Source organism: Pongo abelii, chromosome 12 (genome assembly GCF_028885655.2).
Source record: "Pongo abelii isolate AG06213 chromosome 12, NHGRI_mPonAbe1-v2.0_pri, whole genome shotgun sequence".
Lineage (NCBI taxonomy): Eukaryota > Metazoa > Chordata > Mammalia > Primates > Hominidae > Pongo > Pongo abelii.
The window spans coordinates 69638782-69662613 of NC_071997.2; the positions used below are offsets into that span (position 1 = coordinate 69638782).

The following is a 23832-nucleotide window of genomic DNA, read 5'->3' on the forward strand; positions in this document are numbered from 1 at the left end:
CACTTTGTTGATTCAGTGTAGGCACTGTGCCCCCAGGATCTAGAAAAGTACCTGGCACATAGCAAGGCTCTCAAGAATATTGGATTAATGAAGTAATGAATATATATCTTATAAATTAATAAATATTTAACAGCACCATATACATATGACATACATTAACTCTTAAAGCAATGAAATATGTTTTAAAGCACAGATAATGTATTATCCCTAAAATAATTTTTGCCAAAGAATAATTTTAATGAGACCAAGAGGAATATCTCACAGGGCCAAGTCAGTAAAAAGATGTAAAATAAGCAGCAATGATGTTCATTTCCAAGGCACTTAAAAATGGTATCTCTACATAATTAACTATATTACTGACCAGACAAAAACATTTGTAATGAGAATTGCTTCTAGCGTAATTCAATTAAGCCTTTTTTTATATCCTACTCTCCCTCTGCTGTCTCCTTTCTTAGCACTGCACTAAAGAGAAAAATTAAAAATAGCTTGAAGAGCCATTGTCCTTCTCAAAATCCTAAAAGTCTTTTTAAAAAAAAAATTTACTGGAAACAGCTATTTTCAATTTAACTCAAATCTCAAAAGCAGGATCAAGAAATTAATTTTTGGTTAAATCACAGAAAAATTAAACATACTGTTAACTTTCTTAAAAAGCACCTCCTCTATGAGCATACCTCTGTGTATGCTACTCACTAAGTGCAAAAAGGGTTCAGAGCAGTCCTTCCTATTTGCAAATTTCAAGATTAAGTGAATTATGAGATTTAATACCAGTTTTAAAAAGAGGAAATGTGAAGTTTTTTACTTGAATATTTTAAGTGTTGTTCAAAACCAAGATCCAAAAATTACCGTGAACAAATGAAAAGTTGTTCCATTTTGTTCTGTTTTACTTTTCTGCTTATCTATAAGAATTCTGGGAGGATGGAAGGAGTCAGGAAGATGAAAGTATCCATTGAAAATACTCATTTAAATATTGAAAATGGTCACAAGGTTGCCTCAACAGCACAATTGTGTAGAAACGTTTAATACAGCAGACTGAGAGGGAGGAGTGTTTGGGTTTTTTTCTACATACTAACCCTCCAAATCTAAAAATTCAGTGATAAGGTTATGCTGAACATTCTCATCAGTACTTGAAAACCTCACTTATCTCCTAATCCTCCGAGCAACACATTTCAACAGCCACTTTCAACTCAGAATCACTGTCAATGCACAACCTTTCCCAAAACACAAGGCGAAGGCTATTTTTCAGCTCTATTCTAGCCCCTCATTCTCTATCACCATTTTATTAAAATGTTGTATAACTATGTCCATCCATTTGCTTTGCCAATACAGACTAAAACAAAACAAGAAATTACTTAAAAGTCTTCCTCAAGTATGTCAGAGATCCTACTGCGGTGATCAATATTCACAACTCTTTTTATTACAGAGTAGGCAGTACAGTGTAGAGGAATGAACAGGGCTAAATCACAGTCTATTTGGACAAGTTACATTGCTCTCTAATCTCAGTTTCCTTATCAGTAAAGTGAGACTCATTATAAAACCTTAGAGTTGCTGTGAAAGTTAAATGAACTAATAATCCATATAAAGATTCTTCTGACACCAGAGATATTGCTCTTAATTACCAAGACTAGTGTATCATTCCAGTAGGACAAAAATGGATAGGAGAGGCTTAATAACTGGCTTTTTGGACAGCTGGTTAAAAGGGCAACAGAGTGGTTCTGACTATCCTAAAAAAAAGAATAGCAGTTACTGCCTCATTCCTATTTCTCCCTGAATAAATCAAGAATGGTATACATCTGACAAGGACAATCAAGTAATGCTATAATATCAGTAACAGTAATATCAAAACTACAAAATACACACAATGTGCTAAGAATCATTAATAAAATACACATATAATACAGAACATTTAAAATTAGTATTCCATTTATGGGCTAGTACATTAATATTCATATTGTTTTGTTCTATTGAACTCTGCAGTACTTTCTGAATAAATAAATAAATTTATCAAATATGAATTTAAAACATATCTTGTTATATTAACATTAATAAGATATTTATCATATACTAATTTTAAAGCATCCTTTTATCAAACAAGGCTAACAAAATGAAGGTCAAGACTCAGAATTCCACACTCCTCAGCTTTCCACAGGGAAGGCATTTTATAGTTTTCTGTGGGTAGAGTGTAGGAAGTGGTGAAAGAACTATGTCAGCTGATCTGAATTGTAACAAGTTCAAAAAGATCCCCGACTTTATAAACCATGAAATACTGTGATTCCTTTGCATTGTTATAAATTGCTATGTCCCTAAAAATAATGCACAGTAGGTACCAGACTGGACATAAAAGTATAGAACAATGAACACTGAAATATTCTGTCATTTGGTATCCTGGTTATATAATAAATTCTATAGCCTATAAAAATGGAACTTACCTTAAAAAGTGTTACAGTGATTTCAATGTTTTCAGGAACAGGCCACACAACAACACCACGATAGGGATTTTTTATTCCAGGTTGCCAGCTATGTGCCTACCAGAATAAAAATGATACCTTCAATATGAAGTACAGGAAATGCAATGTTAGTAATTTACCAGAATAAAATGATACCTTCAATATGAAGTATAGGAAATGCAATGTTAGTAATTTACAATGGTATATTGACCCTATGTAGTATCCCTGAAACAAAAATGATTAATCAAATAAAACTTTTCAAGCACTAAGCTTGGGCCAAGATAGTTATATCATACGACAGCTACAGATTACTATCTGTAAACAAATCTTCATCCCCTCATACACACAGAAGAACATGCAAAAATCATGAAAACATGATGTCTCACGTTTTCAAAAGCTACTATCTGTTTAAAGTGTTTTATTAGAAGAGATATTTTAAAAATTATTTTTGTGGACTAGGAACTTTAAGACAAATTCATACTTTAAAAGAAAAAACTAACCGAATAACTTTGCATTTAAGTTCATTTCCCACTAAACTGTAATGTTTATTTGGGGTAGATAAAGAACAGCATCAGTTTCTCCAGGTAATATTCCTAGTACTGATAATTATAGGTATTTTTTTCCTTGTAAATCTTGATTATCAAGGTTCCCTAAGGAAACTCCACACTCCAAAATTTGGGGGTAACCACCATAGTTCTTCCTTTGTGGCACTTCTAGTCAAAGCTGAGCTAATGGAAGATGGCATGCCAAGACATCTCAACTCAACTAAGTCTTCACCTCTATTGGCTACAGGACTGTCCATGGACATGCTATGAAAATTATAATAAAAGCTAACACTTATAGAGTACTTTCTATGTGCCGGTCCATGTCTTAAGAATTTACTTATGTTAAACTCATTTAATCTACATAAGAACCATATGATGTTCTTCTACTATTCATTCATTCATTCACTCATTTGCTCAATTGATACTATCTGCCAAGCACTGTTCTAGGCCCTGGAGGAGTGAAAAACAATCTGCCTTGGGGGAGTTTACAATACAGTAGGAAGAGAACACAAACAGAACAATTAAGCAAAATATATATGTTAGGTAGAGGTAAGTGCTATAGTGAAAAAAAAGTAGGGAAGAAGAATTGGGGGTAAGAAAAGGCAATATTTTTCAATAGGGTGCTTAGAGAAGACTTCTTTGAGAAGATGACACTTGAGAGAAGGCCAAAAACAAGGTAAAGGAATCAGACATGTAAATGCATGAAAAGAGGTACCTAGGGAGAAAAACCAGCAACTGGAAAGGTGCTGAGGCTCTTATATAATAAAGAGGGCAATGTGGCTGGAACAGAGTGGTCAAGAGGATAGCAGTAAGACACAAGGCCAGAGAAATAAAGGAGGGTCCAATCATATAAGGCCCTGGTAGGTCATTGCAAAGATATTGACTCGTATTTTGAGTGAAATGGGAAGCCACTGGAGGGTTTCAAGCAGAGGAATGACAATCTAATATGTTTCAACAGTCTCATATTGGCTAATGTTTTGAGAACAGGTTCCAAACATAAGAGAGAAACAGGGAGATCAATTAAAAAGCTACTGCAATAATCCAAGGGAGATGTGATAGTTACTTAGCTTGGGGTGGTAGAAAAGTGGTACAAAGCGGCCAGATTCTGGGTATCTTTTTATATTTTCTAGGTAGAGTCCACAGGATGTGCTGCCTGATTATAAGAGACAAAGAAAGTAGCCAAGGCTGATTCTAAGGCTTCTACCTTTTAGAAGAAAGGAATTGCTATTAACAGATAGGAGGCAAAACTACAGAAAGGACAGATTTGGGAAATAAGTTCAGAAGCTCCGTTTCACACACATTAAATATGAGTTGCCTCTTAGATATTCAAGGGTGGATGTTCAAATAAGCAGCTGGATTACGTGTCTGGAGCTGCAAATTTGGGAACTGTCAGCACACAGGTAATATTTAAAGTTTAAGAATACAGATAATACCAAGGGAGTGAGTACAGATAAAGAATATAAAGGTCCAAAGACTAAGTCTCGGAGAAAAACATTAAACAAGTCAAGAAAATGAAGAAGCCAGCAAAGGCCCATCAGTTGAAGCAAAAGTGTGGCATCCTGAAAGTCTAGTGATAAGAGTGTTTCAAGGAGAAGAGAACAACCACCTGTGCCAAATGTTGATGACAAAGTCAAATAGGATGAGGCCTGAAAACCGGTCACTGGGTTTAACAAAGCAGAAGCCATTAATAAGGCCAGGTACAGTGGCTGATGCCTGGAATCCCAGCTACTTGGGAGGCTGAGGTGGGAGGATAGCTTGAGCCCAGGAGTATGAGTTTGAGAAGGCATTAATAACTTTACAAGAGCAGTTTCAGTAAAGTGATGAGAACAAAGACCTGACTGGAATGAATTTAAGAAAGAATGGGAAGAAAGAAATTGAAGAGAGCCAATATACTCAACTTCTCTGGGGTGTTTTGCTGAAAGGAAAAGAAACAGGTTGGCGCTAGTGGAGAAAATCATGGCAGAAGAGAATTTTAAGAACAGAAAAATATTTTATGCTGATGGGAAATATTCAGTTGAGAGGGAAAATCTAATGATGCAGAAGAGAGAAGGGAGAATTGCTAATGTCCTTAACAGTATACAATAAGACAGATTGATCCTTCCTGGCAGCACAGACCATTCTTCCATAATAATAGAAAAAGAAGTTACAGTATATGAGTGCAGATGCAAGTCAGGCAGCAGATTAAACAGATTGAAAAACTGAGAGACAAACTTGCCCAAGATCACACAGAAAGTAAGTAGCAGAATTTGATTTGAACCTGTGCCAAGGAACCGAGAAGGGATCAAGATTAGGTACAGTTAGGACCACGCAAATCTTATCACATCTTACTAGTTAAAATGCCAGCAGAAGATACAGGTTTAACAGTGTACGCCAAATCCAACTTACGAATTGTCAATAATTGTCCCTCTATTCTCTTTCTATTGCCACCCTATCACAAAACTTCAGGTACAGAGATGGAAACAGAGGCTCATCACGAGACTTAGCATACCATAGTGAAAGGTACAGAACAGAGTTTCTTGATTAAAAAACATCTCTCCTGAGATTTCTCTAGTCCCCTGACCATTTCCATGTCTGTTGACAGCTTTAAAACAAAAACTCCACAAAGTAAACAATCTCCATTTTGAAAAGTAAATTTCTGTGCACCCTAGATAATCAATCAAAACTCCACTCTACATACTTAATTCTGAAAACTTATAACAACCTTAACTCTTATGGTTAATCAAGCTGTTTTTCTGGTCTCTTCAAGCTTCCCATAATTAAATATTCATAGTTGTGCCATGCAATCAAAATGTCAGAAAAAGAGTGTAATCACTGAATCTTTCTAATCATCCCCAGCAGAAAAGACAAGGCTACTTACTAAATTCTCAATGAAAAATACCCATCAGAGATTTTTAGACCTGAAGATATCCTTAGATCTAATTCAGATCTGGATAAAGAAACTGAAGCAAGCAAAGAGTAAATGGTTTGCATGAACTCATACTAGCAACCAGGAGGAGAGCCCAGACTCCATGACTCACCAAACCCATATCATGCCCTGCTCTATCTCTGATTTGCATGGTAGTCAAGAAAATAGTCTTCCATCCCTTAGGACTTAATATCTCTGTGTATGACACAGTGATCAAAAGTGGGAAAAGCAGGGAATACGGAGACCATCTAACAACTGGGCAGTTAGGAGATGATAGTTTCAGATAATTTCCTCAGGTATCCTAAAGCTTGGTCCTCTAAATCCTCAGTCCTGGATCAGGGAATAGTAATTAGACTGCTGAACAAATAAAAATACAATCTGCTTAACAAACTAAAGCCTTTTTATTATGATTAATAAAAGGAGACATAAGTATGCTAGTTCCTAAGTTGCTAGTACACTGCTACTTTCCTACCATTCTATTCAGGAACTCTCTCCCAGCAAAAAGGTCTAACCGAGTTCTGGCTTTTTGATATTCCTTCTGGGGCTGTACAACCTGGCTAAGACACTATAATAGTATCAATTAATCTAGCTAAATAGCTGACAATGAGTACAGTCAGGGCCAGCTTTCTATTGTTTAGCTAATTATTATTTACAGATGGCCTTGAACAACACAGGTATGAACTGCACAGTTCCACTTACATGCAGATTTTTTTCAACCAAAAGCAGACCAAAATCAGTGTGCACAAGATGCAAAACCTGCATATGTGGAAGGCTGACTTTTCACATATGCAAGTTCCACAGGGCCATCTTCAGGACTTTATGTGCAGATTTCAGTATACACAGGGGTCCTGGAACCAATCCCCCATATATACCTAGGGACAACTGTACTAGTAGAAAGCAGAGGATCAGTAAGTTTCACCAGAGAAGAAACCAAGGACATTCAAAGTGGAAAATCTGACCACAAAAAAATAGTGTTACTGTTTTCTAAGAATTTACTACAACTTTTACCTCAAACAGTGATAATCTGAACGTAGAAAAAGAATGACAAGTTTAATACAGGTAACTAGAAAGAGTTATGGTAATAAACATCTAATTGTACTAACCCACAGAGACACTAATTTAGGTTTTTAAGAGGTTGATATAGGAAAAAGCACACAACTGGCTGGGCACAGTGGCTCATTCCTATAATTCCAGCACTTTGCGAGGCTGAGGCAGGTGATCACTTGAGGTCAGGAGTTTGAGACCAGTCTGGCCAACATGGTGAAACCCTGTCTCTACTGAAAATACAAAAATTAGCCGGGCATAGTGGTGGGTGTCTGTAATCCCAGCTACTTGGGAGGCTGAGGCAGGAGAATCGCTTGAACCAGGGAGGTGGAGGCTGCAGTGAGCCAAGATCACGCCACTGCACTCCAGCCTAGATGACAGAGCGAGACTCCATCTCAAAAAAACAAAAGAAAAAGCACACCACATTGGCAAACATCAGCACTACGAGAATCCTGAGCAGTTTTCATTCTGAGTAATAGAAAGGATTTCCCTATAAAATAAGTAGGCACAGGAACACATTTACAGCCATTTGGCTCCTTAGTATAGTTAGGAAAGGCAGATTATTTAATCATTTGCCAATATCCTAGTACAGCTAATGGCAGAAAAAATTAGGATACATTATCCTGGTCCCCTTCTACAATTTTCCTCACATTTCAAGTCACATCAAAGATCCTTTGACATCTGCCAAAAACCAACTTGGAAAAAGGCAACACTTCTCAATTTTGGGTGACTCTCATTCGCTAATTATTTCATGTCATATTCTTACCTAAAAAACGTGTACCTAGTACAGAACTAAGTACAGAGTTAGCATTCATTATTTCTGATTCCTGTAAAATTGAAATATTTCAGTGAAAATTTACAAATGCCATATAGTTTTTAAACTGACAATTTTCAATTTTTAAAACTGCATATATCCACATAAGATGTCATGTATAAAGTCATCTTAGAGTTGTCAATATGACTGTCATTAGGCAAAGCTCTGCAGCTAGCTGTACTCTCCTTCTTGAAATGGTAGCACATTGTAAAGGCTGTAGCACAATCACAGAGCAAGGAAGTAAAGGTGGTAATGCCATGAAAAAAAATTGGTGAGGATTTTAAAGTTATGGTTTCTTTTTGGAATTCTCCAACCTCTCTGTGAGCCTAAATTTCTAGTAAGATAACAGGATTTAGGGCAACATAACTACGCTGCCATAATTTTTCTGGTCTATCCTAATTGCCCTGATTCCAATACTGTCACATATTGTACTGAAACATAATTTATTTAAGCATATACAAATCCATTGCAGCCTGACAAAAATCTTTGTTATAAAAGCCATGACTTAGAGAGAAGAGGAAGGGACGCTGCATATTGTGTTAACTACTCAGGGTAATTATTCTCTCAATCAAAAATTATTCTAGGATCAGATGTGGTGGATCATGCCTGTAATCCCACACTTTGGGAGGCTGAGGAGGGCGGCTCATCTGAGGTCGGGAGTTTGAGACCAGCCTGACCAGCATGGTGAAACGCTATCTCTACTAAAAATACAAAACTTAGCCAGGTGTGGTGGTGCATGACTATAATCCTAGCTATTCAGGAGGCTGAGGCATGAGAATTGCTTGAACCTGAAAGGTGGAGGTTGCAGAGAACCGAGATCATACCACTGCACTCCAGCCTGGGCGACAGAATAAGACTGTCTCAAAAACAAAACAAAGATTCTATAATGAGCTCCTTGTATATTTAGCTCCAAATTCAGACATGTACTCAAAAAAGAGTGAGCAATAAACTGAGAAGTAAATTTTTTTTTTTTTTTTTTTGAGACAGAGTCTCGCTCTTTCACCCAGGCCGGAGCGCAGTGGCGCTATCTGGGCTCACTGCAAGCTCCGCCTCCTGGGTTCACACTGTTCTCCTGCCTCAGCCTCCCGAGTAGCTGGGACTACAGAAGGTGTCTTATTATTTTATTGTCTAATCAGGTAATGAACTGACTTATCTGGGTGTCAATTCTAAATTTTAATCCACTATTTAAAAATAAAAATAGATAATATACTGAGAATCAGGAAAGAAAAATAGTAAGCTACACAGATGCCAAAAAGAAACGATTATTGTAGCTGGGCATGGTGGCTCATGTCTGTAATCCCAGCACTTTCGGAGGCTGCGGCAGGTGGATCACTTGAGATCAGGAGTTCGAGACCAGCCTGAACAACATGGTGAAAGCCCGTCTCTACTAAAAACACAAAAATTTGCTGGGAATTGTGGCGCATGTCTGTAATCCCAGCTACTCAGGAGACTAAGGCAGGAGAATTGCATGAACCCAAGAAGCGGAGGTTGCAGTGAGCCAAGATCATCCCACTGCACTCCAGCCTGGGCGACAGAGCAAGACTCTGCCTCAAAAAAAAAAAAAAAAAAAAAAAAAAAAAGAAAAAGAAATGATTATCATGTAGTTCAAACTCTTTCTAAAACATAGTACAAAGTAAAAACTAGAATATATTCTGCTAGCTGCGCAACATGGTGAAATCCCGTCTCTACAAAAAAAACAAAAAATTAGCCTAGCATGGTGGTGCACGCCTCTCCAGCTGCCTGGGAGGCTGAGGTCAGAGGATCATCTGAGCCCAGGGATGTTGAGGCTGCAGTGCTGTGATCATACCACTGCACTCTAGCCTGGGAAACAAGTAAGATCGTGTCTTAAAATAGATATATATTTTCTGACCAATAGTTGCAGAGATTTGTTCCTCCTACATGAGTTCAATGATACTTAGCAGCAAGTAATGTATATTTTAAAGGAAAAGCATCAGAAAACAGAAAGGTCTTTCAGAATAAAAAGTGGTTCTAGTCTTTAGATTTAACATAACTGATAGCTAACTTAGCAGCTGGAAACAAACGTTTTTCAATCATTCTGAAATGTCATGGATCTCACTCTCAAGATTTCTTTTTCAGTTGCTTAACTTTTATAATAATATAATCATTTCCTTCATAGTTCCTGGAACTTATTTTTATTTCCCTATTTAGCTTATTATGTACAATTTATAAAACAGCATTTTCTGTCTTTTTTTTTTTTTTTTTTTTTGAGATGGAGTTCCGCTTTTGCTGCCCAGGCTGGAGTGCAAGGGCACGATCTCAGCTCATTGCAACCTCCATCGCCCGGGTTCAAGCTATTCTCCTGCCTCAGTGTCCGCGTACCTGGGATTACAAGCATGTGCCACCACGTCTAGCTAATTTTGTATTTTTAGTAGAGATGGGGTTTCACCATGTTGGTCAGGCTGGTCTAGAGCTCCTGACCTCAGGTGATCCACTTGCCTTGGCCTCCCAAAATACTGGGATTACAGGCACGAGCCAACATGCCCAGCCTAAAACAGCATTTTCATAAATACATTAACATACTGCATCATACTAACTTTTCACAAGAAGTACATCTGTGTTTCAAGAGAAATCACAATGATTCTAACGTATTCAGGAAAGATTTTAAAATGTTAAGAGCATTACAAATGGAAAATTCATCCAACAATATGTAATTTCTTCTAGAAAATATTATATTCTAAGAAAATCAACCTGTAGCCTCATATGTTTGCATTCTGGATTCAAACAATGTTTGATACAATATGAAAAAGAATCTGGACCTAACAGAGAAATTATTTGACTGACTTTTCAATCTCTGCAATGTAAATGCAATGAAATAAAAAAGAATATCAAACATCAAATATAGGTATTCTTTTTTTTTTTTTTTGTAGAGAGGGGGTTTCACCATGTCGCCCAAGCTGGTCTCGAACTCTTGGACTCCAGTGATCCATCTGCCTCAGCCTTCCAAAGTGCTAGGGTTACAGGCGTGAACCACCTCAACCAGCCAGGGTATTCTTAATTGACCTATAATCTAACGTATTTCCTTATGTTTCTCATTTTCTCTTAGAAAATAATTGCTATCTAATTTTTTTTCAAGCCCTGAATGTGGCATTCAAGCTAATTATTAAAAGAGATAAATCATTTTTTGTTGATAACTAAAAACATTTAGAGGCTATTTCTAAAATTTATAGGTCTAGTCATATTCACCTATTATACTTAGTGGATAAACTTATATTGGTCCTTCCCACAAAAGCTTATAATGACCAACAAATGTTACGTTTCTTTTTAGAACCCCTTCTCGTATGTTAATGGTAAGAAAGCATTCAAATTATAATGCTCTCAAACTATAAACATATGCTTTAAAGATGCTGCTGCTCAGGATGTGAGGCCACTGAAACTCTTCAATATTGCTGGTGAGAGTGTGTGGCAATTTCTTACAAGTTAAAAATGAACCTACCCTATTACCTGGTTATGCCTTTCCTTGGGATATGCCCAAGATTAAAAAATACTTTTCCCCAAAGACACTTGTACAATAATGTCTATAGCAGCTTTATTCACAAGAGTAAAAAACTGGAAAAAAAAAAAAAAACAAATGTTCATCAACACAGGAAGAGATAATCATATTGTAGTATATTTGCATAGAGGAATACTACTTAGCAATAAACAAATAAACTACCAAAACACAAAACAGCATGAACAAATCTCAAATACGTTATGTCAAGCGAAACAAGCCTGACTGTACTACTGTACTATTTTACATGAAACTCAAGAACAAGCAACACTAGTCTTATGGTGACAGAAAATCAAAACAGTGTTCACCTCTGAGGGTTGGGAACTGCCTTGAAGAGGAACAAAAGAAAAAAGTGGGGGCAGTTCCAAGATGGCCGAATAGGAACAGCTCCAGTCTACAGCTCCCAGCGTGAGCGATGTAGAAGACGGGTGATTTCTGCATTTCCAACTGAGGTACTGGGTTCATCTTACTGGAGCTTGTTGGACAGTGGGTGCAGGACAGTGGGTGCAGCCCACCGAGCGTGAGCTGAAGCAGGGAAAGGCATCTCCTCACCCGGGAAGCGCAAGGTGTCAGGGAATTCCCCTTCCTAGCCAAGCAAAGCTGTGACAGACAGCACCTGGAAAATCAGGTCACTCCCACCCTAATACTGCGGTTTTCCAACAATCTTAGCAAACAGCACACCAGGAGATTATATCCCGCTCCTGGCTCAGAGGGTCCCACGCCCATGGAGCCTTGCTCATTGCTAGCACAGCAGTCTGAGATTGAACTGCAAGGCAGCAGCAAGGCTGGGGGAGGGGTGCCCACCATTGCTGAGGCTTGAGTAGGTAAACAAAGCGGCCAGGAAGCTCGAACTGGGTGGAGCCCACCACAGCTCAAGGAGGCCTGCCTGCCTCTGTAGACTCCACCTCTGGAGGCAGGGCATAGCTGAATAAAAGGCAGCAGAAACCTCTGCAGACTTAAATGTCCCTGTCTGACAGCTTTGAAGAGAGTAGTGGTTCTCCTAGCACAGAGTTTGAGATCTGAGAACAGACAGACTGCCTCCTCAAGTGGGTCCCTGAACCCCAAGTAGCCTAACTGGGAGGCACCACCCAGTACAGGCAGACTGACACCTCACACGGCCAGGTATCCCTCTGAGACAAGGCTTCCAGAGGAAAGATCAGGCAGCAACATTTGCTGTTCAGCCATATTCGCTGTTCTGCAGCTTTCACTGCTGATACCCAGGCAAGAGGGTCTGGAGTGGACCTCCAGCAAACTCCAACAGACCTGCAGCTGAGGGTCCTGACTGTTAGACGGAAAACTAACAAACAGAAAAGACATCCACAACAAAACCCCATCTGTACGTCACCATCATCAAAGACCGAAGGTAGATAAAACCACAAAGATGGGGAAAAAACAGAGCAGAAAAGCTGAAAATTCTAAAAACCAGAGCGCCTCTCCCCCCTCCAAAGGAACGGAGCTCCTCACCAGCAACGAAACAAACCTGGATGGATAATGACATTGACGAGTTGAGAGAAGAAGGCTTCAGACGATCAAACTTCTCCAAGCTAAAGGAGGAAGTTCGAACCCATGGCAAAGGAGCTAAAAACTTTGAAGAAAGATTAGACAAATGGCTAACTAGAATAACCAGTGTAGAGAAATCTTTAAATGACCAGATGGAACTGAAAACCATGGTACAAGAACTACGTGACAAATGCACAAGCTTCAGTAGCCGATTCGATCAACTGGAAGAAAGGGTATCAGTGATTGCAGATCAACAGAATGAAATGAAGCGAGAAGTTTAGAGAAAAAAGAATAAAAAGAAACGAATAAAGCCTCCAAGAAATATGGGACTATGTGAAAAGACCAAATCTATATCTGATTGGTGTACCTGAAAGTGACGGGGAGAATGGAACCAAGTTGGAAAACACTCTGCAGGATATTATCCAGGAGAACTTCCCCAACCTAGCAAGGCAGGCCAACATTCAAATTCAGGAAATACAGAGAACACCACAAAGATACTCCTCAAGAAGAGCAACTCCAAGACATATAATTGTCAGATTCACCAAAGTTGAAATAAAGGAAAAAATGTTAAGGGCAGCCAGAGAGAAAGGTCGGTTACCCACAAAGAGAAGCCCATCAGACTAACAGCACATCTCTCAGCAGAAACTCTACAAGCCAGAAGAGAGTGGGGGCCAATATTCAACATTCTTAAAGAAAAGAATTTTCAACCCGGAATTTCATATCCAGCCAAACTAAGCTTCATAAGTGAAGGAGAAATAAAATACTTTACAGACAAGCAAATGCTGAGAGATTTTGTCACCACCAGGCCTGCCCTACAAGAGCTCCTGAAGGAAGCACTAAACATGGAAAGGAACAACCGGTACCAGCCACTGCAAAAACATGCCAAATTGTAAAGACCATCGAGGCTAGGAAGAAACTGCATCAACTAACAAGCAAAATAACCAGCTAACATCATAATGACAGGATCAAATTCACACATAACAATATTAACTTTAAATGTAAATGGGCTAACTACTTCAATTAAAAAACACAAACTGGCAATTTGGATAAAGAGTCAAGACCCATCAGTGTGCTGTATTCAGGAAACCCATCTCACGTGCAGAGACACACATAGGCTCAAAATAAAGGGATGGAGGAAGATCTACCAAGCAAATGGAAAACAAAAAAAGGCAGGGGTTGCAATCCCAGCCTGTGATAAAACAGACTTTAAACCAACAAAGATCAAAGGAGACAAAGAAGGCCATTACATAATGGTAAAGGGATCAATTCAACAAGAAGAGCTAACTAACCTAAACATATATGCCCCCAGTACAGGAGCAACCAAATTCATAAAGCAAGTCCTTAGAGACCTACAAAGAGACTTAGACTCCCACACAATAATAATGGGACAGTTAAACACCCCACTGTCAACATTAGACAGATCAACGAGACAGAAAGTTAACAAGGATATCCAGGAATTGAACTCAGCTCTGCACCAAGCAGACCTAATAGACATCTACAGAACTATCCACCCCAGATCAACAGAATATACATTCTTCTCAGCACCACACCACACTTACTCCAAAATTAACCACATAGTTGGAAGTAAAACACTCCTTAGCAAATGTAAAAGAACAGAAATTATAACAGTCTCTCAGACCACAGTGCAATCAAACTAGAACTCAGGATTAAGAACCTCACACAAAACCGCTCAACTACATGGAAACTAAACAACCTGCTCCTGAATGACTACTGGGTACATAACAAAATGAAGGCAGAAATAAAGATGTTCTTTGAAACCAATGAGAACAAAGACACAACATACCAGAATCTCTGGGACACATTCAAAGCAGTGTGTAGAGGGAAATTTACAGCACTAAATGCCACAAGAGAAAGCAGGTAAGATCTAAAATTGACACCCTAACATCACAATTAAAAGAACTAGAAAAGCAAGAGCAAACACATTCAAAAGCTAGCAGAAGGCAAGAAATAACTAAGATCAGAGCAGATCTGAAGGAGATAGAGACACAAAAAACCCTTCAAAAAAATCAATGAATCCAGGAGCTGGTTTTTTGAAAAGATCAACAAAATTGATAGACTGCTAGCAAGACTAATAAAGAAGAAAAGAGAGAAGAATGAAATAGATGCAATAAAAAATGAAAAAGGGGATATCACCACCGATCCCACAGAAATACAAACTACCATCAGAGAATACTATAAACACTTCTACACAAATAAACTAGAAAATCTAGAAGAAATGGATAAATTCCTCAACACATACACCCTCCCAAGACTAAACCAGGAAGAAGTTGAATCTCTAAATAGACCAATAACAGGCCCTGAAATTGAGGCAATAATTAAGAGCCTACCAACCAAAAAAAGTCCAGGACCAGATGGATTCTCAGCCGAATTCTACCAGAGGTACAAGGAGGAGCTGGTACCATTCCTTCTGAAACTATTCCAATCAATAGAAAAAGAGGGAATCCTCCCTAACTCATTTTATGAGGGCAGCATCATCCTGATACCAACGCCTGGCAGAGACACAACAAAAAAAGAGAATTTTAGACCAATATCCCTGATGAACATCCAGGCAAAAATCCTCAATAAAGTACTGGCAAACTGAATCCAGCAGCACATCAAAAAGCTTACCCACCATGATCAAGTGGGCTTCATCCCTGGAATGCAAGGCTGGTTCAACATACGAAAATCAATAAATGTAATCCAGCATATAAACAGAACCAAAGACAAAAACCACATGATTATCTCAATAGATGCAGAAAAGGCCTTTGACAAAATTCAACAACACTTCATGCTAAAAACTCTCAATAAATTAGGTATTGATGGGAAGTATCTCAAAATAATAAAGGCTATCTATGACAAACCCACAGCCAATATCATACTGAATGGGCAAAGACTGGAAGCATTCCCTTCCAAAACTCGCACAAGACAGGGATGCCCTCTCTCACCACTCCTATTCAACATAGTGTTGGAAGTTCTGGCTAGGGCAATCAGGCAAGAGAAAGAAATAAAGGTATTCAATTAGGAAAAGAGGAAGTCAAATTGTCCCTGTTTGCAGATGACATGATTGTATATTTAGAAAACCCCATTGTCTCAGCCCAAAATCTCCTTAAGCTGATAAGCAACTTCAGCAATGTCTCAGGATACAAAATCAATGTACAAAAATCACAAGCATTCTTATACACCAATAACAGACAAACAGAGAGCCAAATCATGAGTGAACTCCCATTCACAATTGCTTCAAAGAGAATAAAATACCTAGGAATCCAACTTACAAGGGATGTGAAGGACTTCTTCAAGAAGAACTACAAACCACTGCTCAGCGAAATAAAAGAGGACACAAACAAATGGAAGAACATTCCATGCTCATGGATAGGAAGAATCAATATCATGAAAATGGCCATACTGCCCAAGGTAATTTATAGATTCAATGCCATCCCATCAAGCTACCAATGACTTTCTTCACAGAATTGGAAAAAACTACTTTAAAGTTCATATGCGACCAAAGAAGAGCCTGCATTGCCAAGACAATCCTAAGCCAAAAGAACAAAGCTGGAGGCATCACCCTACCTGACTTCAAACTATACTACAAGGCTACAGTAACCAAACAGCATGGTACTGCTACCAAAACAGAGATATAGATCAATAGAACAGAACAGAGCCCTCAGAAATAATACCACACATCTACAACCATCTGATCTTCGACAAACCTGACAAAAACAAGAAATGGGGAAAGGACTCCCTTCTTAATAAATGGTGCTGGGAAAACTGGCTAGCCATAGGTGGAAAACTGGCTAGCCATAGGTAGAAAGCTGAAACTGGATCCCTTCCTTACACCTTATATAAAAATTAATTCAAGATGGATTAAAGACTTGCATGTTAGACCTAAAACCATAAAAACCCTAGAAGAAAACCCAGGCAATACCATTCAGGACACAGGCATGGGCAAGGACTTCATGTCTAAAACACCAAAAGCAATAGCAACAAAAGCCAAAATTGACAAATGGGATCTAATTAAACTAAAGAGCTTCTGCACAGCAAAAGAAACCACCATGAGAGTGAACAGGCAACCTACAGAATGGGAGAAAATTTTTGCAACCTACTCATCTGACAAAGGGCTAATATCCAGAATCTACAAAGAACTCAAACAAATTTACAAGAATAAAACAAACAACTCCATCAACAAGTGGGCGAAGGATATGAACAGACACTTCTCAAAAGAAGACATTTATGCAGCCAACAGACACATGAAAAAATGCTCACCATCACTGGCCATCAGAGAAATGCAAATCAAAACCACAATGAGATACCATCTCACACCAGTTAGAATGGCGATCATTAGAAAGTCAGGAAACAACAGGTGCTGGAGAGGATGTGGAGAAACAGGAACACTTTTACACTGTTGGTGGGACTGTAAACTAGTTCAACCATGTGGAAGTCAGTGTGGTGATTCCTCAGGGATCTAGAACTAGAAATACCATTTGACCCAGCCATCCCATTACTGGGTATATACCCAAAGAATTATAAATCATGCTGCTATAAAGACACATGCACATGTATGTTCACTGTGGCACTATTCACAATAGCAAAAACTTAGAACCAACCCAAATGTCCATTAATGATAGACTGGATTAAGAAAATGTGGCACATAAACACCATGGAATACTATGCAGCTATAAAAAAGGATGAGTTCATGTCCTTTGAAGGGACATGGATGAAGCTGGAAATCATCATTCTCAGCAAACTATCTTAAGGACAAAAAACCAAACACCGCATGTTCTCACTCATAGGTGGGAATTGAACAATGAGAACATTTGGACACAGGAAGGGGAACATCACACACAGGGGGCCTGTTGTGGGGTGGGGGGAGGGGGGAGGGATAGCATTAGGAGATACACCTAATGTAAATGACGAGTTAATGGGTGCAGCACACCAACATGGCATATGTATACATATGTAACAAACCTGCACGTTGTGCACATGTACCCTAGAACTTAAAGTATAATTAAAAAAAAAAAAGAAAAAAGTGATGAAAACAGTCTGTATCTTTACAGAAGTGGTAATTATACAAGTATACATATTGATCAAAGCTTACTAAATTATAAAATTAAGATCTGTGTATTACACATATGTAAGTTTTAGCTCAATAAAAATAAAAGACTTGAAAAGAGGCCCTAAATAAAAAAATTTAAATACAGAAAATTGTAGGATTTCAATTAAAACTAATAAAGTTTTCTTCATACAGGTCTACTTGTAGAAAAACCAACATTCAATAAACATTCTTGTGGTCACTGTATACTAATAAAAAATATAGTCACATTTATTTTAGAACAGAATTTTGTTTTTAGAGACAGTCTCACTCTGTCACCCAGGCTGGACTACAGTGGCACAATCCTAGCTCAATAAAGCCTCAAACACCTGGGCTCAAGCAATCCTCTCACCTCAACCTCTTGAGTAGCTGGGACTACAGGTGCATCACCACACTTGGCTAATTTTGTTTTTGTTTTCGTTTTTGTAGAGATGGGGTCTCACTACGTTTCCCAGGCTGGTCTTAAATTCCTAGCCTCAAGTGATCCTCCTGCCTTGGCCTCCCAAAGTGCCAGGATTACAGGCATAAGGATAGAATCTTGCCAGGATAGAATTTTTAAAATATCTGTAGAACTGTTATTGAACATTATAAAATTCTGTTCCACTCCCCACAAACAAAATTATCAGTACTAAAAGAAATTAAAATCTTTGAAAAATCCAACTCCTCTTCTGCACCCCAGTAACAGACTCAGATAACTCGTACTCCTTAAGAGTGCCCTAACTTCGTCATCTTGTAATCTAAATAAATTAATCTTAGGTACAATTTTGTAAGTGGTACCTGTTTAATCATTAATTCTTAACACTGTAGTACAGAGAAGTTACTTAACTATTATGTTATTCAAGGCTACTGTCTCAGTCCATTTGTGTTGCTGTAACAATATGCCGCAGACTGAGGAATAAATAAAGAGCAGAAATCTATTTTCTCACAGGTCTAAGGGCTAGAAGTTCAAGATCAAGGCATTGGCATCTGGTGAGGGCCTTCTTAGTGCATCCTCATGTGGCAGAAGGCAGACGGGCAAAAGGGAAACAAACTCCCTCTATCAAGTCCTTTTATAAGGATGCCTAATTGAATTCACAAGGGAGAAGTCCTTACCCTAATCACTTCTTAAAGGCCCCCCCACCTCCTTATATTAGGTTGGTGCAAAAGTAACTGCAGTTTTTGCTATTACTTTTAAGGCAAAACCGCAATTACTTTTGCACCAACCTATTCTATTACATTGGCAACACCTGATTTTTTTCAAACCATAGCAATTACCAAATCCAGGACCAAAACTCAGGTATCTGGCTCCCGTTTTAAGAACAAGCAGTTAAAAGATTATAGCATCTGATCAATCCATTTTCAGTAGACAATCAAGAAAAAAAAAAAAACTTAAGTAATATTTTAAAATATTCTACACTGGAACCAGAGCAGTTTGCTAATTTGTATTCAACAATTAGGTAAGAAATTTAGAAAATACACTAACCTTAGAAGACTTCCTTCGGCTTCTTCTGGTCCAAACTACCACCAGTTTATCTGGTTGCCTGCCAAACAGAAAAAAAGTTAAACATAATTTATCTTAAATAAATAAAGTTTCATTTTAGTGCCTTTAAAAGGGCAAAAATGTCATCTGCTTTAGGTTACATAAAGCAGCTACTGTTACAATAAAGCTCTATCAAATATAGTAGATGTTAACTACACATGTGACCTAATTTGCACAACTAATATTTCCTCCATGTCCTTTTCTAACAATACTTTAGCAAGTTAAATCACAGGGAGAAACCAAGTAAAATAAAATATTTAGAACTGGTTACTATTTTAAAAAGAAAAAAAGCACACACATATCTTCTCCAGAAATTAACACCATACTTCTAACACATTATCCCCTTTAATGTGAAGTAAACAGGCATAAAAAGGGCGCTTGCAAAATAATTTAAATCTATGAATTCACTACTTTTGCATCTCTATATCTCATGAACAATGCTTGTGGTTTTTAAAACATTATTATAGCCAATCATCTCAATCTTCATTAAAAACAATACGGTACTGAAAAAATAGGCAAGGTATATACTATTATCCCTATTTTAATTAAGCTTAAGACTATTAAGTTAAATAATCAAAAGCTCTGGCAGAACCAAGACTGAAATATAGGTCTTCTAATCTCAGATTTCTCTTCTCTATCTTCCACTAATATAAAGTCAAACAAAAATAATACATTTTCATGTAAAATTAGGCTGGTGCAAAAGTAACTGTGGTTTTTCCCATTCCTTTTAATGACTAAAACCGCAATTACTTTTGCATCAACTTAATACAACTAAGTTCTCTTTTGTTCTTATGAAAAACATCAAGATTATGATTATCACTTATTTTACTTAAATTTTCATTTAAAAAAATCTTAGATAAAAGCTTCTTAACCAAGAAATGAACGTCATATTCATCTTGTTGACCTTCACCACTTTCTATGTCGTGTTCATTTTACACTGGAATCCCTTGCTTTCAGCAGATAACCTTTCCTTCTATTTCATTTAATACATATATATATATATATATATATACATAAAAGGCCTCCAGCCTTAAACTCCTCACTCAGTGATCCACCTACAAACCTATACTGCTATCTAGAGAGAGTTATACCAATGGAAAAACAAACAACCGTAAAAAGAAAAACAAAAAAACACCTTGTTCAACACAGAAACCTGCACTAGCACAAGTACAGTGAGTAAGAATGGGGTGCAGTATAACAACATGATAGATGGGGTTGGGAAGAAGGTATGATCAATGATGGCAAGTTAACAAGAGGAGAACAGTAGCCAACAAATGTAAGCTACCTCATTTGAAAACACTGATGGCTTGCCAGAACATTTTACCTAGATTACTGCACTAACCTCTTCACTTATGCTCTCATCTCCACTGCTCCAGCACAATTTCAACTCTGAAATTATATTTCAACAGTACTTTTATAGAAATGCTATCTTACAGTTTTTCCTTGTTTATCATCCTATGCTGGGCTCTTACATTGAAGGTACCACCAACTGGCCCTTGCAGGTTGAATTTTACAGGTTTACTTGACTGAAAGAGTATTCTATTTTATTTTAAACTTAAACTCTTTTAAAAAGTTCTTATTTAAATGCCTTTAAACAAGGCCTATGCTGTCCAGATTAGGAGAGCCTCCAACACTACCAACTGCTTCACACCTGACCAGCTTCACTCCTTAAAATGATCTATCTAGACCCTATGTGCATTTGGCCCTGTGACACCCTTGTTTCTCAACATGGCTTCTAAGGCATTTCACTCACCACTTGACTCTGATCTGTCTCTCTAGCTGTATAACCTGCAAATATCTCATAGGCATCTTGCTCTATAACCAACCCCTGAACACATATTTCTTCACATCTTTGCAATGTTACAATGTTTAAAAAAACAAAACAACACACAGAAAAACTTCCTCTTCCATTTTTTCTACCTAGTAAACTCCTAATTTATCACTTTCTCTGTGTAACCCTGACCATTTCTCATGTCATCTCCTGCCCCATCCCCTCCCACCCATTCCATATTCTAAGCCTCAGAGTTAATTACGCCTGTGTTCCCAATAATAACCTAGACACACCTATTTTCTATTTTAATACTCTGTATACCTTGCATTGTAAGTATTTATTATTTCTGTCTCTCCCACTAGACTGCACTATTTTATCTACCATATCTTATTTATCTTTGTATTCCTAGCAACTAATAATCTAGTACAAGGTTGAGGCTCAATGAATATGCGGCACTGAATAAACCTTAATTTTCATCCAGGAACTCCCAATTGGTTAATTATAATTGATGAGGTCCAACTGAAGCCAGTAGCTATATAATACATCATCTCTGCAACTCATCCAAGCTTTGCAGGGATCCTCATTCTTGCTGCACATTAAAATAAAAACTCTAAGGAACCGTTTCTAAATACTGATACCTAGGTTCCAGCCCTGGATAATCTGATTTAATTGGTCTGGTGTGCAGTTTTTTAAATTTCACAGGTGACTCTAATGTGCAGCCAAGGCTGACAACCACTGTTTGACTTGAAAGTCTAGTGAGGCATTACCTGTGATGGCAATGAGAGTGTCTCCCCTACACAACATCCTCCTAGTGCCACCTGAACTGTTGCCTCATTCTAATGCTTAGCACCCTCCTGCCACTTAACGCATCTCAGTGCTTCAGAAAATGAAAGCTTTTTAGCATAAAAAAGCAAGAAGGGCGGTCTCCTAAGCTGTATATATGCCTGATGTTCCAAGAATGTAAACAGATCAAAAGTCACTTATTTACGAATGCCCCCAGAGATGGCTAAACATTTTTGTGATTTTAAGTCATGTTCACATTTTAAATATCTTCACTAGAAATCAGTCGACTAGTTAATTATCAGGAACAAACTGAGACAGAGTGTTCTAAAATAAAGAACTGCTGCGGGTTATTATTCTCAATAGAAGGGTACCAAGAACCACATGACTGGCTGTCCACAATTAATATTTTAAGCATTCATGCTACACTAGAAAAGAACCATTAAATATTTACTTATATACTCCCAAGAGACCAGAGACACGACAGTTTTGAGAGTTTTATCCAACTACCAACAAACCTACAATTATATAACTTTCTATCAAAAAAGTCAAGAAACCCTGATAGACAGGGTTTCAGAGAGAATTCAACAATTACATATTTAACATCTCTATCCCATCACTTCAGTTTAGTTAGTAGGTAACCCTATATATAATACACATTTTTATATATTACATATAAACATTTTATGGACATACACATAAAATGTATGCACAGTCACACTTCCTGTGAAATCTGTCTAAAGGGCTCCATTGGAAAATTTGAGGCCTTTTGGTGGGCTTGTTCAAGGAAGGAAATTGTGCATTTAAAAATAAAGATTTAACACCTTCTATCCTATCTCCAAAGCCATTAAAAAGGAACATCTTGAATCTGAAGATGGCATGCTTTGTCTCATATTGTGCTCCTGATGTCAAATTCTGGAGAGGAATAAAGAGGCTAGGAAAAAGGACAGGAGACAGCAGTGAGGAAGAGCACAGAGGATTGAAGTGGAGAAGAGAGGAGAAGCTAAAAGGAGAGCTACAATATTCAGATTATAAAGCAATTAGCTTGAGCTTTCCCTGGCATGCAACTAAGGCATGCCCTCCTCTTCACCACTAAGTGAGCTACTGTGTATGAGAACTAAGTTTAAAGAAAAACATTTCTGGCTTAAATTTTAACTCCTTTACTCTTTTCCACTCTCTGATTATGACACATGTGTGAGGTGAAACTTTAAAAGCCATGAGAAAAATCCAAAACTATCACATGAAAATCAGTCCCAACACTTTCCATAATCATAATAAGCATTCGACAAATATTTTACTGAATGCCTACTATGTTCCTGACACCATGCTGAGCAATGGAGATACAAGGATGAAAGAAAGATCCACTGGAAGTTCACAATCTAGTGGGGAGACAGACCATTAAACCAACTACCCTAGTCCAGGCACAACCTTGGAGAACATAGAGAAGATGAAAAGACCTTAGCTTAAAGAAACTATTTATAAATATCTCAGCAAAAAACATGAACAGTGGCAGAAAGAACCTGCCCAACCATAGAGATTACTAAATTTAAAATTTGTAAAAACTGTAATTTACAATGACACTTTCAGTGTAAAGCCCAACAAAAGATGAGTGACTAACTACAGTGTCTATTTACTAGAAAATCACAGAGGCATTAAAAATATTTTCTAAGAACATTTGCAAACATAGGACAATGCTTAGGATATCATGGTCAGTTTATTTCATATAGATTTTAATATTTCTATAAGATATAATAAGAGAAGAACCAAGAGGAAATACCTCAAAATGCTATCTGTGTTTATTACTGGGAAGTAAAATTACGTGTCATTATACTTTTCTGTATTTTCTACCATGAATTTATATTACTTTATGCTGGTGGGAGGTATTTAAATGTGGGGAGTGAGCTATTAAAAGTAAA

The 23832-nt window shown here is 37.7% G+C and overlaps 1 protein-coding gene across 50 annotated transcripts in view; it reads right to left on the reverse strand.

Annotated features, from left to right (window-relative positions):
• EHBP1 (EH domain binding protein 1) overlaps positions 1 to 23832 on the reverse strand; it is a 375583-nt gene that overhangs the window by 281567 nt on the left and 70184 nt on the right. For all 50 annotated transcript variants that reach the window (XM_054547478.1, XM_054547468.1, XM_054547488.1 and 47 more), the window contains 2 exons: positions 19309 to 19366; positions 2427 to 2522 (listed from right to left, as the gene is read on the reverse strand). In XM_054547478.1, the coding sequence (XP_054403453.1) occupies positions 2427 to 2522; positions 19309 to 19366 (154 nt within the window). The remainder of the gene's footprint in view (positions 1 to 2426; positions 2523 to 19308; positions 19367 to 23832) is intronic.